At 34.6% G+C, this 15,926-nt stretch overlaps 2 protein-coding genes across 5 annotated transcripts; one reads left to right on the top strand and one right to left on the bottom strand.

The window, feature by feature from the left end:
- The first annotated feature begins 1,972 nt into the window (after nt 1-1,972).
- On the top strand, nt 1,973-5,674 carry LOC108999189 (E2F transcription factor-like E2FE). 2 transcript variants are annotated; one of them, XM_035686420.1, is made up of 11 exons: nt 1,973-2,262; nt 2,346-2,413; nt 2,489-2,541; nt 2,646-2,723; nt 2,900-2,953; nt 3,044-3,143; nt 3,482-3,549; nt 3,645-3,717; nt 3,812-3,873; nt 4,005-4,401; nt 4,880-4,986. In XM_035686420.1, the coding sequence occupies exons 1-11, from the start codon at nt 2,168-2,170 to the stop codon at nt 4,912-4,914; spliced, it is 1,083 nt and encodes a 360-aa protein (XP_035542313.1). In that variant the 5' UTR covers nt 1,973-2,167; the 3' UTR covers nt 4,915-4,986. The 2 variants fall into 2 exon arrangements, with proteins under 2 accessions (XP_035542313.1, XP_018831544.1); XM_018975999.2 differs by having other exon boundaries at nt 1,976-2,262; nt 4,943-5,674.
- A 1,377-nt stretch (nt 5,675-7,051) lies between these two features.
- On the bottom strand, nt 7,052-12,924 carry LOC108999188 (mannose-1-phosphate guanyltransferase alpha-like). 3 transcript variants are annotated; one of them, XM_018975998.2, is made up of 15 exons: nt 12,393-12,924; nt 11,867-11,964; nt 11,657-11,757; nt 11,469-11,547; nt 11,244-11,304; nt 10,990-11,036; nt 10,812-10,904; nt 10,597-10,687; nt 10,266-10,314; nt 9,103-9,219; nt 8,844-8,991; nt 8,364-8,456; nt 8,201-8,269; nt 7,411-7,453; nt 7,052-7,322 (listed from the first exon to the last, which is right to left on the bottom strand). In XM_018975998.2, exons 1-15 carry the CDS (start codon nt 12,448-12,450, stop codon nt 7,222-7,224), a joined length of 1,248 nt encoding a protein of 415 aa, XP_018831543.1. In that variant the 5' UTR covers nt 12,451-12,924; the 3' UTR covers nt 7,052-7,221. The 3 variants fall into 3 exon arrangements, with proteins under 3 accessions (XP_018831543.1, XP_018831541.1, XP_035543498.1); XM_018975996.2 differs by having other exon boundaries at nt 9,103-9,222; nt 12,393-12,879; XM_035687605.1 differs by lacking the exons at nt 7,052-7,322; nt 7,411-7,453 and adding an exon at nt 7,476-7,709 and having other exon boundaries at nt 9,103-9,222; nt 12,393-12,874.
- Nucleotides 12,925-15,926: the final 3,002 nt, after the last annotated feature.

The following is a 15,926-nucleotide window of genomic DNA, read 5'->3' as shown; positions in this document are numbered from 1 at the left end:
TCCCGATTCCTGTGTTTCTCCTCCCTCTCTCGATAATAACCAGTTCCCGTGTTTATAAGAATCGAATTATCACATACTTCTTGTCAAAATTAATAAATTAATTGTTGGCCAAATAAAAGACAATAAATAAGGAAAAGAAACAAATACTTATTTGCATGGTGTGAAACTATAAAGGCATTGGAAGTAGCAACTTGCAAGAGCAAGAACCTCTACTTAGGTTTGATGTAGTGAGCTTATGCAAAAATTCAACAAGATGCCCTTTTAATTTTTTAAAAATAATGTAGTGCATTATGAAATTAAACCACTTATAGAGGTTAGGGAGATGGGAAGAAAAATCGATTTCTTGCACTGGAGAGAGACGAAGACCAGATGGGCTACTGGGAGAAAGATCCACGAGATGAGAGTAATAGAGAGAGAGAGAGAGAGACCAAAAGGAAAAGGAAACCCTAGAGAAAGGAAGAAAACGAGTGGACAAATAGAGGATTGTGAATAATGAGATAGAACAGAGGGTAATATTCTACAGTCACACCCACGCTAAATAAAATGAATTTCTTATGTGTTCTCTTTTCATTGGATAGTGTAATCTTATAATTTACACCATAACCTCTAATTTGAAGTTTTTCTTATCTCAAAGACATACTATTTGCCAGATGAGATGAGAATCTAGTCTATATGGATGATATAGTTTTATCTATTCAAATAGTTAATTTTACATCTCTATTTTATCTCTAAGTTTTCAAACTCATATCATTACTTTTTGACATAAACAGTAAAAACAATCACACACAGTAAAAAAATTCATTTGTGATTAAAATAGAATAACCAATAAGTCATTATTAGAATAATATATTTTCATAAAGAATTTGATAATTTTGTGAATATTGAATAGAAGTGCATTTTGGGGTTTTATTAGAAAATTTGAAATTAATCAATTATTTAAAACAAATATACAACATAATTCATATAATTATTTATTACAATAATCAAAATTATTATAATTTATAATTATAATAAAAATGACGAATTTCTTATATATAGAAAAATAAATAGATAAAAATCTCTTTTAAAAAAGAGAAATTATAAATTTTGGCCAACAATCTCTCAATATATTTTGAGATTTAAATTTATTTATGATAGATTTTTTAATTACTCATAAATATGAATTTTTATTAATATATTCATAATTATTATTCAATCATTAGTGGGACTCACCCCTTTATCAAAGAGTGCTTCTACACCCACACATGGGAGATCCTGCCCAGTGTATTTTTTTTTTTTTTTGCTCTTTTTCATGCATTTTTTTAAAAAAATTTCATAACATTAATAAAAAACACGTACTTAATCATTAAGTAAAAAAAAAAAAAAATCAGTCCGGATCCTAGTTGGGAATACTGCCTCGTTTATTTTTAAGATGAGATGAGATGAGTTGAGATAAAAGTTAAAAAGTTGAATAAAATATTATTAGAATATATTTTTTAATATTATTTTTATTTTAAAATTTGAAAAAGTTAAATTGTTTATTTTATTTTGTATTGAAAGTTGAAAGAGTTGTAATGATTAGATGAGATGCGATAAAATGTTTTCTGAAAACAAACGATGTTGTGGTTTCAGCATTTTCCTTTATCAAATTCTAAAAAATAAAAATTATCTCATCTTATCTTACTATCCAAATATATACTTTATTATAAACTATCTCATCTTATTTTAACTAAAAAAATCTTATTATTATTTAAAATATCTTATCTCATCTGTATATCCAAACCGGGCCTTAAAATAATATTCCAGAGTGTTAAGAGTGTGGCCCAGCCCAGCAAGGCGCTGGTGTTATTTCAAATTCGGGAGACCACTCGCACGTGGACGGCGGATTCGGAGGCGCGTCGGTATAAACCGAGAATTTCAAATTCCCGCTTATTCGAAACCAAATACAGATTTGGATCCAAACCAAAGTCCAAAGTCCAAGCACTCCTCAATTTCAAAATGCCGACCCCGCCATTCCCCTAACCCTCCCCCCTTCTTTCTCCCCCTTTCTTAACGGTCCTCTCACTTCTCCTCAGCCTCCACCTCTCGCTCTCTTCTCTCGTACCTTCGCTTCACTTCCCTCCAATTCTCAACCCTGAGGTTTGCGACACTTGGTTCGGCCACTCTCCCCCTAGGATTCACACGGTCAATGGCCTTGCCTTCGTCATCTACTCTAGCTGAGCCCTCGACGAGGCACCACGCCTATAGCAGAAAGCAGAAGTCCCTCGGCCTCCTTTGCTCCAAGTACTTTCTCTCTACTTTTTCTCTTCATCCTGAAATATATATTCTTTTTCTTCTTTTGATTTTCGTTCACTTGCATCTTCCAGTTTCTTGAGCCTGTACGATCGAGACGACGTCCGGTCCATTGGGCTTGACGACGCTGCTTCGAGACTAGGTACAATTTCTAACCTTTTCATGTATTTGTCTGAGTTTTGAATATTGTGGATCTAATGAGATTTGGGATTTTCAGGTGTTGAGAGGCGAAGAATATACGATATTGTAAATGTCTTGGAGAGTGTTGGGGTGAGATTTTGAACTTTGGCCATCTTAAATTTTGGATTTTTTTTAATATAAATGTGCGTGTGTAAAGTCTTAAGCTTGAATGGGTGTTTGACTTTATTTTTTAGGTCCTTGCAAGAAAAGCGAAGAACCAATACAACTGGAAAGGATTTGCGGCAATCCCTAAGGCTTTGGCTGAGCTTAAGGTGATTTTTATCTTTAATTTATGATTGCGAGTTTTCTTCTTCTTCTTCTTTTTTTTTTTTTTTTAAATTTTTTTATGATTTTTTAAATATTTTCTATTCGTTTTAGTAGGTCAAAGATATGGTTGAAATGTATATTTGGAACATATCTCTAATATTGCGTTCTAGTGCTGTCACAGGAAGAAGGTTTGAGTGAGAATATCAATGCCATTGACGGCAACGACTGCGCAAAAGTAGGTCAAAGTTCAGAGTTTTATGAAGTTTTCCGTATTTTATTCCTTTTTTTAGCATTTTGATAGAGATAATTTTTTTAATCGGGGCAGGTTTCGGATGACGAGGATGAGGAGGACATGTACTCTAATCCTAGTACCGGAAGTCAGAATGACAAGCCCAACACTAGTTCTGTTAAATCCTTGACAAAAGGTATTCCGTTTATTTTTTATTTTTATATTTTTTGGCTTAGATACTACTATTGATGAAAATATTTGTGAATCTCAATGAAACTTTATTGCTTTGATGGGTCAGAGTTCATGTTAAGCAGCAATTTAGGTGGACATTTGTGAACTTGATGACTCGATGCGATCTTATAAGTCGTCCTTCACATCTTCGATGATTTTGTAGATTTATCTTCTTGGGAATAGAAATTGAATGTTATACTATAAACCCGTGTTGCAAATCAATCTTTATTAAGAAACAATAGTATAAAAACTAAAATAAAATTGGAGTAGAATTTTGAATGTGCTTTGTATGATTCTTCACAGATAATCGGAGGGAAAAATCTCTGGCACTTCTTACCCAGAATTTTGTCAAGCTCTTTGTCTGCTCTAATGTTAGTGGGAACATTATCTCTCTTGTTGTTTAATTTTGTCGTTGATTTCCTCTCTAGTTAGTCATTGGTTTGATTTTTTTCTTAATAATTTCCAGGCAGATTTGATCTCCCTTGATGATGCTGCGAGGTTACTGCTTGGGGATGGCCACAATTCTTCGTTAATGAGAAGTAATAAATGCTATTTGCTTTCTTTATTCTTATCTACTAACTGCAATGAACCTGAAAAAGAATCTAAAATCTAGTTGGCATTGAAATTTTGCAGCAAAAGTTAGACGCCTGTACGATATTGCAAATGTGTTGTCTTCAATGAAACTAATTGAGAAGGTAAAACGGTAGTGCAGAAGTGCGAGGCCTGTTTAAACTTGATCTTTTTTGTTCTCTACGATTCTACTAAGACGATGTCTGATACAATTACATCATTTGCTTATCTCAAGCGTTTCTTGAATGACGTGCAGACCCATACGTCAGACACTAGGAAGCCAGCATTCAGGTGGTTAGGATGCAGAGGCAAAAATGACAATGTTTCTGTTCCGAATGATTCTAGGAAACGAATGTTTGGAAGTGATGTCACAAACATCAGTTTTAAGAGGAACAAAGTTGACTCATTATTTGATGGAAATTCAAAAGGGGATCCGAAGGCACAGAATCAAATAAAATATGGCAATTTGGGAGATGAGGTTGATAGAAGGAATTTGGAACATGACTCGAGACAGAGTTCAAAAAGCTACCAATTTGGTCCCTTTGCTCCCACCAGTGTGGCCAAAGTTGGTGTTCATGAGAGCAACAATGTAAAGCGAGTTCATGATTGGGAGAATCTTGCCTCTACATATCGTCCTCAGTATCAAAACGAAGGTATCATTTCATGCTCTTTTGTAGGTCAAGGAAAGGCATCTCTCTTGGGCTTAGAGGCTTCATTATTGACTCTCCATCAGAGATCCCACAAGTGATGTGGGTTGTCAATGATCTAGGTTCACCTAGGGTACCAAGTGATAAGGTTGTGTAGCAGTTATTAAATCTCTAGAGGTGGCATTCTCTCACCAGTGTTATTCTGCATGATCTTTTTGCTCTCATTGATGTGTTTTAAGAAGCCTTGATCAATCTGCCATCTATATTTCACTAAAAAAATCTTCCATCCATATAAATATGGTCAGTGACAAGCTAATTGGAAATATGCAAATCCATGGTAGAGTGAGTTTTATCATACAATATGTCCTCTTCATATTGTCATATCAAGCTAACAAGCTTTAATCTTTCAAGTATCAATATTTAGGAAATGGGTTCTCCTTGATGTCCTTTGCCATTTATGTAGTTGTCTTTTACATTCTGCTAGGCCAATTTCTGTTTTCGTCTGATGCTGCAAAATGAGTAATGCAAAGGTGTATTGACAATGCAGCTTTGAAAGACCTCTTCTCTCATTACGTGGAAGCGTGGAAATCATGGTACTCTGAAGTTTCCGGGAAAAAGTCTTTACAAATTTCCTGATTCTTCCCACCAACGAGCACTGAAAAAGGTTCAGCAATCAAATAGCATTCTTTTTTCTAGTGATCTGACAAGAAAGAGCTTACTCCGTTATGGATGCATGTTCTCAATGCGACAAGTTAGAACGGCCACCCCCATGAAGATATTCATTCCTTACGGTCTTTATAGTCTCACACATTTTTTTTTCTATTCCCGTGCGCTTTGGTTTGGTTGTCCATTAACATGGCTTGGTATGTTTGTTACTATCAGAGTCTCTTGTACTCAAGAAGTCGTTGGAACTGAGTTTGTGCCATTTTTCAGCACCCTGAACAAGTTGCATACCTAGCCTCTCTTGGATTAATGTTCCATATAACATATTTATCATTGTTTTTGGAACGATTGAGCGACTTAGTCCAAGAGCTTGTGGGTGTCAAGAGGGATTTTTGTGGGTGTCAACTGTCAAGAGTTGATAGCTGAAGGTTTTTCCACTTCGTACCAGGAGTTTAGATAATCCTTGAGATTTGAGTACTCCTGAATTTACAGTGCCTCCAATGGCTATTGCAGCTGGATGTTTCCAAAACGTTAGCATCTCCTTTCCAACACAAGTCTTGCAGCCAGAGCCCTTTTGAAACTCAAGCACTTTGCATCACAAAATTTATTTGATTTCTATTTTTCTATGGATGATTATGAAAGAGACACCAGATAATTGAGTATGAAATGAAAGTTGATCTCCTTGCAAGAAGTAAGGCTAGTCACTTTGGGATGATTCTGGGCATTACGATTTTTTTTTTAGAAAATAATGAGAGGATAACCTGAGAGATTTTAAAACATAACTAAATTTAAAAAACTTCTCCCAAATAAACATTAATATATATATATATATATATCCATCAAAGGAATGACTCGATGTGTGATACCTTTTTAAGTTTTGTTTGAATATAAAAATAGTTTTATTTTATTTTATTATTACAATTTTTTTAAATTTTTACATAAAATATAATAAATAATTAATTTTTTTTAAATTGTAAAATAATAATAATATTAAAAAATAATTTTTTATTCAATTTTCATTTAAAATTATCTTATTTTATCTCTATCTAAATGGGGCTTTAGTGGCAAGGTTGCCCATTTTGTGGTGGCAGCTATTACTATTTACTAGATTTTTTTTTTATTATTATTATTTTATAACAACGGATTTCATTCCATTCATTAAAGGAGGACATATAAAGTTGACTTAAACAACAAGTTAATTATAAACGTTAGTAGTTTCTCAGTATATTTTCGTGATTGACATAGTCTAGTCTGGTAAATTTCTAAAGACCGAAGTTTAAGAGATAACACAACTCTATCTACGACAGAGTTTGCAGTAATCAAATAATAAAACTCCATACTTGAAATATGGAGAAACCAATCTCATCATTATAGCCTAAGCGGAGGGGGGATAACACCCTTCATAGGAACTCTTCTTGAATGTTTTTTTTTTCCTATCTAAACATATTCTCGATAGATCTTTAAACTCTACTAAAAACTCCTTTAAAATAGTTTTCATTCCTACTCGATAAATTTTAGAAGTTCCCAACACCTATAGCCACCCTAAGCCTGAGAGGTATTTGAAAATGTAAATGGCGTCCCTTATGACTGATATGACCAAATGATATTGTTAACACTTGACACTGGACACAAACTATGTGTTCAGTTTTGCTTATCTTAAACTGCGATTGTTTGGATAGTTGACACCATCTCATAGAATTCTGCCCACCCACTCCTGGCTGCGTGGAAAGGCTGCAAACCATAGGGATTGAGTAACATCACTACAGTCTTTTATTTTGATTCTTCTATATAAAAAAAAAATGTTATACACTACATTCTCGTCGTGCTTCTATTCTATAATGTCATGTTGACGTGTCGTTATCCATCAATCCATTGAATAGAAGCACGACGAGAATGTAGTGATAAAATGAGATGAAAGTGTGGTGATAAAATAACTCACCCGTTTTGCATGAACGATTCATATGCGCCTTTTTTGACAGAACAGAAATAATGATTAATGAAGCAGCCAAACAAAGGAACTCATTCTTATTAGAGAAATGCCAATTTACAAAAGGAAAATAAATTATTTAATGTTGGCTTCCGTACTAGAAATCCAGAAATGAGGATTGAAATAACACTAGTGAGAAAGCTTTAGCAATAGGTTTGAGAACTCGGCTTGCTTTATCATAGAATTATTTCCTCTTGAACACTGACATTGAGAGTCTTGTTTGGTAGAACAATGCTGTTAACCACCACCACTTCATCTTCAACAGACACAGATTCACCTGCATTACAAAATAGTGAACGTCAGATGGTGCAACGTGTGATCTTGATTTTCTTGTATAGAAATACAGGGAGAATGCATAACAGTACCAAGTATTGTAACCCCAAGTTTTGCGTTGTAGTCTCCGCTGGCCTGAAATCAATTGACAGACTTAATCAATTACAAGAGAGAGAGAGAGAGATGCACAAATGAAAAGGCAGCACAAAAATAAATGAACTCGACAAGTCTCGTGCAAGTAACAAGAATATGTTGTCTTCCAACTATGATGCTTAATCAGAGATACGATTGTGACATGGGAGTCGGAACTGAAGTCCTGTTATGCAACGTGATATTGCAAAAAATGCCCCACTTTCATCACAGCAGCGATATTACTGGAGCTCGGAAGCAGCTGAAAAAAGCAATAGCCCAGCTACACATTGGTTGGTTAAACGTATTGACTATTGATTTTCACTTCTCTATTTAAAGATCCATTTTTCTCTTTTACGAAGAGGAAGCTATTAGATGGTCTGCATATTCGAATCAAACTATGAAAAAGGAATAGCCATAGGATCCACCAGAATAAAGGTCAATCCTTTCCTGATGCTGGCAGAAGAACTAAAAGGTATTAATTACTGAACTATTTCTGTGATGGATGACATCGTATGTGCCATGGTCCCTTCAATTATTGGACCCCTTTTGTGCTGAGATGGAACCATATTTACTGTGGTTCCAAACTCAACTATAGTGCTTAATGCACACTTTGAACAACATTCTAGGGAAAAAATCAAATCCTCCAGAAAGAACTCACGGCTCAAGGATTAGACAATAAGGAAACCATAATCTTTTGATGAACAATTGTATCATATTAGAAGAAAACAAAATGCGAAGTTATGAACTTACCTGGACACGGGACCATCTCCCAATAGAGGACTTCCATCCAACAATAGCATGAATAACAACTGCATTTTCCTGAAAAACCACAAGTGCAAATGTCACACTTAAGAATCTAAGATAGACTTATGCATTATGCATGCACTTCATACCCTTTGACTAGGTTATGTACCTTAATTTCAACATCATCAAGGATGATACAACTGATGAGCCTTGCGCCAGCTCCTATACGAGCATTTGCAGATATTGAGACATTGGGACCAATCTGTTCCACAACAGCAGAAAAGTACATAGTTACAAATACAAGAATTTTGTAGTCAGTCCAACTAGATGGAAATAAGCAAAACCACTTCTATACTCGATGACTTGAGGACAAGGTAGTATATGTTTCCAGGTTAAGTTGGATAGCATTCTATGGCATGCAAACTTGCAACTCATGCACATTACCTACTCTCTCTCTCTCTCTCTCTCACACACACACACACAATGAACACGGTGAAACATCAAAAAGCTTCAATGGAATCACAGCTAAATTTCCCCTTTCTAGTAGTATTAGAACTACAGATCAATAATGCGGTTGTACAATTTAAAAAATGTTCATAGATTGGTAACACTCTATCCAGAGTGCATAGTCTGATAATGGAATGATCACCTTAGCAGTTGGATGCACTTTTGCTGATGGATGAATATAAACATCCCCAGAAATGGCAGCACTCTTCGTGCCATCCCCACTAGCCAAAAGATGGGGGGAGGTGAACCGGAATTGTGCAAGATACAGTGCAGAACATTTCAAGGACATCCTGCAATAATCAACCCAAAAATTCACACAATGGTCCTGATTGAAAGGGCTAAGTTAATGATTATTTTCCAAGGACATCCTACAGCCTTCAACACCCTGGTGCTATGCTTACCCAGGAGTTTTGATCTGTTCCCAGAAGTCCATGGACTCGTATGTATAGAACTGCTTCTTCCCAGCAAGAGGTGATAGAATATCTTGATCCAATCTTACAAAATCTGCGGGAAGGTTCCTGCTGAAGGACCACTTGTGTCAGGACCAGGAAATGGAGAGAAATCAATAATAATCCAAGGTTAAGCAGCAGTGACATAGTTGTACTTGTTAAATTAAACTTTATAATTAACAGGTGGAAATAACGATATGTGTATAAAAAAGTATGCCACGAGTTACAACTTGAACCCAACAAACCCATGCTGGCAAAACCCACACCATACATATGCCCAACTCCACAATATGTATATAACAACCATCCTTTGTCATGCATAAAATCATATCATAGATGACTTTCAATCCTACCCAAGCAAATATTTAAATTTACTCAAACCAATATGGCATTTTCAATCACCTTCCCATATTAGAAATGAAAGTTTTATAAATAATTCTGTGCATGGTTACAATTCTGGTTAGTTCATCATTCTGAAAGGTCCTGGAAGCATGTATTGTGGGGATCACCAGATACTAATTTGTCAAGAATAGGTCAAGGACTTGTCCAGATCAGATAATAGATTTGAAAACTGATAAAATGGTTGATATCCACAATTCAATATGTATGTATATACACCAAAGTAGAATATCCACGCCCCACTTTCTTTTCTTTCATTATTCTCACATAGTTTGAACTACTCAAACAACTGACTCTTTTCTTTCTTTCTTTTTCTTATTTTATATCTTTCCAAGTTAATGAGAGGAATATTTCATTATGACCTTGATTGCATTTATCTGAACTACACACCACTCTCTCTCTCTCTCTCTCTCTCATCAGGGCCAATATTCCTATATATTTGTTAACTAACCTCAAACTCTTTTACAATCAAACTGACTCATGATAAATTGAAATCCATAATGGGCCTCTTATGCTATGCTTCATCATCATAAAGCAGCAAATCCACCACAACTGCCAGACGGACATACTGTAGGCATTTTGCTCAGTTTAAATAGAATGAACAGGTTATTTTTATGTTCTAGTCCTATTGAACTGTATATATGCTATCACTACTTCATTGCTTGAGAATCAAGAAAACACCTACAGAAATTTGGAACCCAGTAAAAAGGTAAAACCTTGTTGCTGAATCGATGGCGTCGAAGCTGGATAAACGTCTCAGGTTTGCTGCAAATGAGCAAAAAAGAATTCAGATTCCAGCATGATGAATATCAATGCTCATGCATACATAACATGGTAAGTCAGATGAAAAAATTAGTTTCATTTTATCACCAGGCCAAGTTTATTACATTTTGAAAAGCCAAAACAAATAACCGAGGAGCAAATTCAAGATAAGTATCCATCTTGAGTTTTAACCATAACTTGAATATAAATCAAGCTATTTCAAGAACTCCTAAGTTAAGCCCACAGTGAGGCATGACAATTTAATCAAAGACCTGGATCACCAACCTCTGTCTTTCCGCTGAGTGGAAACCCCCTGGATGGCAGTGAAAATATCTGGGGTAAATATGTAGACACCACAATTGATTCGGTCACTTACCTATATTTCATCAGAATAAAAAGACCACCAGGAGAAGGAAAGAACTTCAAAAGTCAGTTAATGGAACAAGGCAATACCAAATGCTAAAGAACATGTTAAGGAGAATGATTTATAATTTACATACAAAGGTTTCAGGTTTCTCTGTGTAATGCAACAGTTCATTGGTGGCTGGATCAGCTACCAACTCTCCAAACTGGTTTGCTGACTCAGCAGAAACCTGCGCAAAGAAAGAAGAATACATAAACGATAACATTACATAAAGAAGCTCTTGCAGAATTTTGTTTGTAGGCGTGTTAACCTACTTTTATTACTAGAATAGTTCCCATACCACCATATCTTCTGTGAGACTCTGCAAATATAGAAGGCAAAATAAGTGATCAAATTATTCTGCAAGCCAAGGAAAATCGACCCCTAACCACCAGAAAATGTCGAAGCTGGTGCTACACAACAAATTTTCCATACAAGACATTAAGAAAGAACAAAGGAACCATCAAATGGTAAGATTGTTACAAAAAGAAAAGATACCATCATCTATCAGCAAGAAGAAAATAATTACCAAGCATTTCTGGCAGTGGAAAACTGCAGCAAACATCGCAATTGAGCAAGAAAATATGTGACTGCCAAACACAATTCAAGCATCAATATCAACACAATGTGAATACACATCATGTCAAGGTATAGAGAGACAGAATATCTTCAATCAAACAATTTTTTTATTTTTTTTAAATGCAAAAGTTTGTAATTATCAACCAGAGACAAAGCCAAAGGTAAAGACAAATACAGGGCTGTCTTCCATGATAAGGTCTCTGAAGTTATAAAGCCCACCAGCTGATCCATGTGGCTTGTCTTCCCTCAAGTATCTGATACCAGCATCAACAAAAATAAACAGCAACATCGAAAATTCAGATCCAGACAATAATTTAGAGAAACTTGCTCATAATTTAGTTGATAATCAAGACAAAAAGATACCTAACAGGGACTCTGAGCTCATTAGAGATAGAGGAGACATATAACGCGAATTCACGCTCATCATAGAAACCAATAAGAAAGATCTGAGCTAAGTTCGGAATCTGTAATGGAAGGAGAACACTTGATACTCAGCATACTCAAAAGATAGAAGCTAAACATATACAGATTCACATTATAAGTTTTTTTTTTTTTTTTATTTAAAGAATATACCTTTTTACAAGCAGAAATTGGATGATGAACCATTGGTTGTCCAGCCAAAGGAAATAGCGGCTTTGGAATGTTCAATGAGAGTGGTCGGAATCTAGTACCTGCAAAATTCAAAATTAGCAACCAAAGCCAGAGGTGTTATGATTCTCATTCAAGAACCAAAGTCAGAATTCACTATAATAATCAAACCAATTTCGAAAACTACTAATAACATTTAAAGAATGTGACAATGTCACGGTTTCACGGGTTGACCATTGTATCGGAAATACTGCTTTCAAAACTAAAACAAAATGCCAGAGAGGTTTCATCACTCGACTTAAAAATTCAAAAGTTTCCATGGGAACCACAGCAGTTTTTAGCAATTTCAGTAAAATTTAATGAAAATAAGAAAAGGGGTCTGATAATTTAATCCTACACCCAAGTTTTAACATCAAGATTAAACAATTTCCAAGAGACAAATTCAGGGAGAATAACAAATGAGTGGCAATTTTCTCATTCCAATTCCAGATATCATGAAACAAGATCATACCTTTAGTGGGTCCACCGACCATGATCACGGCAACCACTCTTTCATCTGTGCTCCCCATTCTTGACCCACGGAAATTCAGATCCCCAACGCCTCAACTTGTCCACAACTCCTATATCACAAAGCTAAATCCTTTTATAAAACGCAGCTGGTTCACACTTCATACAGAGAGCCCAAACGTACAATTTATGACTGGCCTATTTGTGTAATGACCATCACATCACTAGAAAAGAGAGAGAAGGGGGGGGGGGGGGGGGGTTTTATTTTGGTGTTTGAAAAATGTAATCTAGGAAAAGATTTAAGAAGGCCAGTAAGTGTCGGTATTACATTTTAATGCAGTGAAAAAGCGATAGGGTACGAAAGCCACTCGCTCAAGATAAGTAAGCAAAAGACATGGCCAAGACAGGGAAGCTTCCGCCTATTTTCCCCACATGGCTCTTGTCCTTTGGGACCGACTTTGGAGTGGGAGAGACAAGCCGTTGTCAGCAGATCAGCCTGTTCGTGGCCCACTTTGTTGTTATTATACCTAAGTGCCATCCTCCCCACCCCCCAATCAAATCTCTTCCAATTTGTAGAAACGATATTCGTGCTCGGTTCCTTTGCCTGGTAGATTTCTTTTCTTTTCATTTTTAGGTGATAAATCAAGTGGTTCAAATAGGACAATGATACACAATGGGTTTTCCTAATATTCAACTATGCTTTTTTTTATTTTTATTTTTATGCTAACTGATGTTGAAGTCTTCTGCATCGATAACATAGATAGGATTTTATCTACACATGATGTTTAAGATGCATTAGGCTTGTTTTCTAAGTAAACACATTCAATATATTTGAGGATGTGTGTACAACAAATATAAAAGGAGGGGTCTTTAGGAAAAGTAACTCCATACTTGGCTAAACAGTTGTGCTACATTTTTACAGTCACTTCCTTGTCTTGGTTAAGAGACATGATTCATATCAAATTATAATATTTATGAGTAATATTAGATATAATCCTAATGAAATCGATAGACTTTAATTTTCAAGATGCTTTTTAATCTTTGAATAAATTCATTGATGTATGGAATATTGTTCATTTCCTGATGTCGTTTAACTTATAAATGGTTGGTCCCATTCATTTGCTTGATGTATATGTAAAAGGCAGGGTATTTAATAGAAAATCATGCTCAATTCATTATCATTGTATTGATGAAGAGATAAAGGAAAAAGGAGGTAGTTAGTAGTCAGTGTCAAACAACTTGGACTTGGTAGGAATGACTAGTGAAGGCAAAAAATGATTGAAAGGGATAGAGAAAAAGTTTAATAAAAGAAAGGAAAGAAAACATTACTATTTTTTTGTTTTTATCACAAGTTGTTGGTGAAAAATCATTTTTCTCATCTCCCTGCTCAAGTCATTTTGTTTTTCTTGGGAGGATGAAAAATGGTAGGCCCAAAGGAAGAATGTCCACCTTTTCAACTTTCTTTTCCTATTCTATTAATAAAAAGAAATTTCCTCCATTTTTTCACACCATTGTCTATCCTCTCATCTTTCCTTCCTACCAAACAAATGTTTAGATTCCATTCCCTTGACATTGACATTGGAGAGTAACATGAAATAGCCACCATTGGCAAGCACTTTCTAAGCTTCTGTGTGCGGATAAAATTAAAGTGGGTTTCTATGGATCCATCCCTATATAAATATACAGCTAAAACCCCAATTTTATAGAGCACATGTTGCTTTTATTTTACGAAGCAACAAGCACATGTTGCTTGATTCGAGGCACAGGTGTGTACTGACAAATGTGCACATGACAGAGGGTGCCTAGCATGATAATCAAATGTTTTTGGCCTGTTTCAGTTGTCTGAGGTTCCTTTCCTTTTTGATTATTTTTGTTTCTAATAACACCTCTGAGTTTTTTATAAGGATTGCTTTAAATCTAAGAAGATAGAAAAGGTGATGAATCGGCTTCAGAATTTGAGAAAGACGACCACATGATGTGAGTATCTTACCTTATCAGTTAATTACTTTTGGTAGAAGCCATATCAACAGTGGCAAAGGTTGGAGCAAATCCAGCTCAGAGCAAAGTCGGAATATTAGGACATCATGGAATGGCTGAATTAACATTCGCTTGCATTTTCTATGATAAATACTTTTGTAATTAAGAGAGATAGATATAACATGTGAACCCCATCGTGTTTAATGTTTTCTGTGGAAAAAGTAGACTTAAAAGGTTCTGTTTGGATTGAGAGATGAAATAAAATGAGATGGGATAAGATCCTATAGTTTTAGATGAGTTGAATAAAATATTATATAAATATTATTTTTTAATATTATTATTATTTTGAAATTTGAAAAAGTTGAATTGTTTATTATATTTTATATGAAAATTTGAGAAAGTTGTAATGATGAGATGAGATGACTTCTCAATCCAAATGGGATCAAAGACTTTATCAATATTGACTCGATGTTGTATCTAATAGTTTTATATCATGTCTATTTATAATATCAAGTCATTTTAGTGACATGGTTTTTAGCCTGATACCAATTATTAAAAGCCTAACTAAAGTTCGAGGATTGTTAAATACTGATTATCCGTGTAAAATTTGGTAGACCGTTGGCCCATTGAATGAAGCCTATTGCCATGTAAAGATTATCACCTAAGTGGTTCGGAACTTTCCCCCATTTTTTTATTCCCCAAAGAAAATCTGCAATGCATGCATAGTAATACTACATATAATTAGAGAATGTACAAGTGATATATAGTAGCTTTAAAAAAGAGTAAGATTTATTATTAAATAATTAGTTTTTTTTCATGTAAGTCTTATATTTGTTCATTTTTTTCAAAGTGATTGCACAACATATGCGCATTCACGATTACAACTATTATTTCTCATACATTAAAACAATTAAAAAAAAAAGGAAGATTAAACAATTTTATGAAAAGGGTTATAATTTAGAAAATGGAAGTGAGAAAATCGTGGAGGTTCTGTCACGTGACTCACATGCTCTTCAACGCCGGTATAAGCCTACATTATTATGCGTAAAAAAGGTATGCCATGTGAGTCCTCTGCAAAAGGTGTTTTAGTTATATTTTAGGCCTTGTTGGATCCCTATGGATACCCCTCCTCCAAGTCCTAGGAATATACATCCTCTTCAATTGAAATTGAGCAGAGATTCTCTCATCTAAATTAGATGATTCAATTTTAGAAAGAGATAAGACACATCGCGTGAATCCTAAAGCATTTAATACCGCCCATATAAAATTCTTAGACAATGCTTTCATTTCATCTCATCTTAAATATCCAAATATCACAAATATAAATACTTTTCAATTTTCAATTTTTTTATCTAATTATTACTTAATTATTACAAAATTTTCAAACTCTAAACAAAACACAAAAAACAAATCAACTTTTTCAAATTCCAAAACATAAATAATATTAAAAATAATATTATAATTATATTTTAAGTTTATATATTTTTTATTCAACTATTTCTCTCATTTCCCAAAATCCCATAAAATATTTTAACTCAAACTATTTCTAACTCATCTCATC

This window comes from Juglans regia, chromosome 2 (assembly GCF_001411555.2).
Source record: "Juglans regia cultivar Chandler chromosome 2, Walnut 2.0, whole genome shotgun sequence".
Taxonomy (NCBI): Eukaryota; Viridiplantae; Streptophyta; class Magnoliopsida; order Fagales; family Juglandaceae; genus Juglans; species Juglans regia.
Note: the sequence above shows the minus strand (reverse complement) of the source record. Positions and strands in the feature narration are given on the sequence as shown.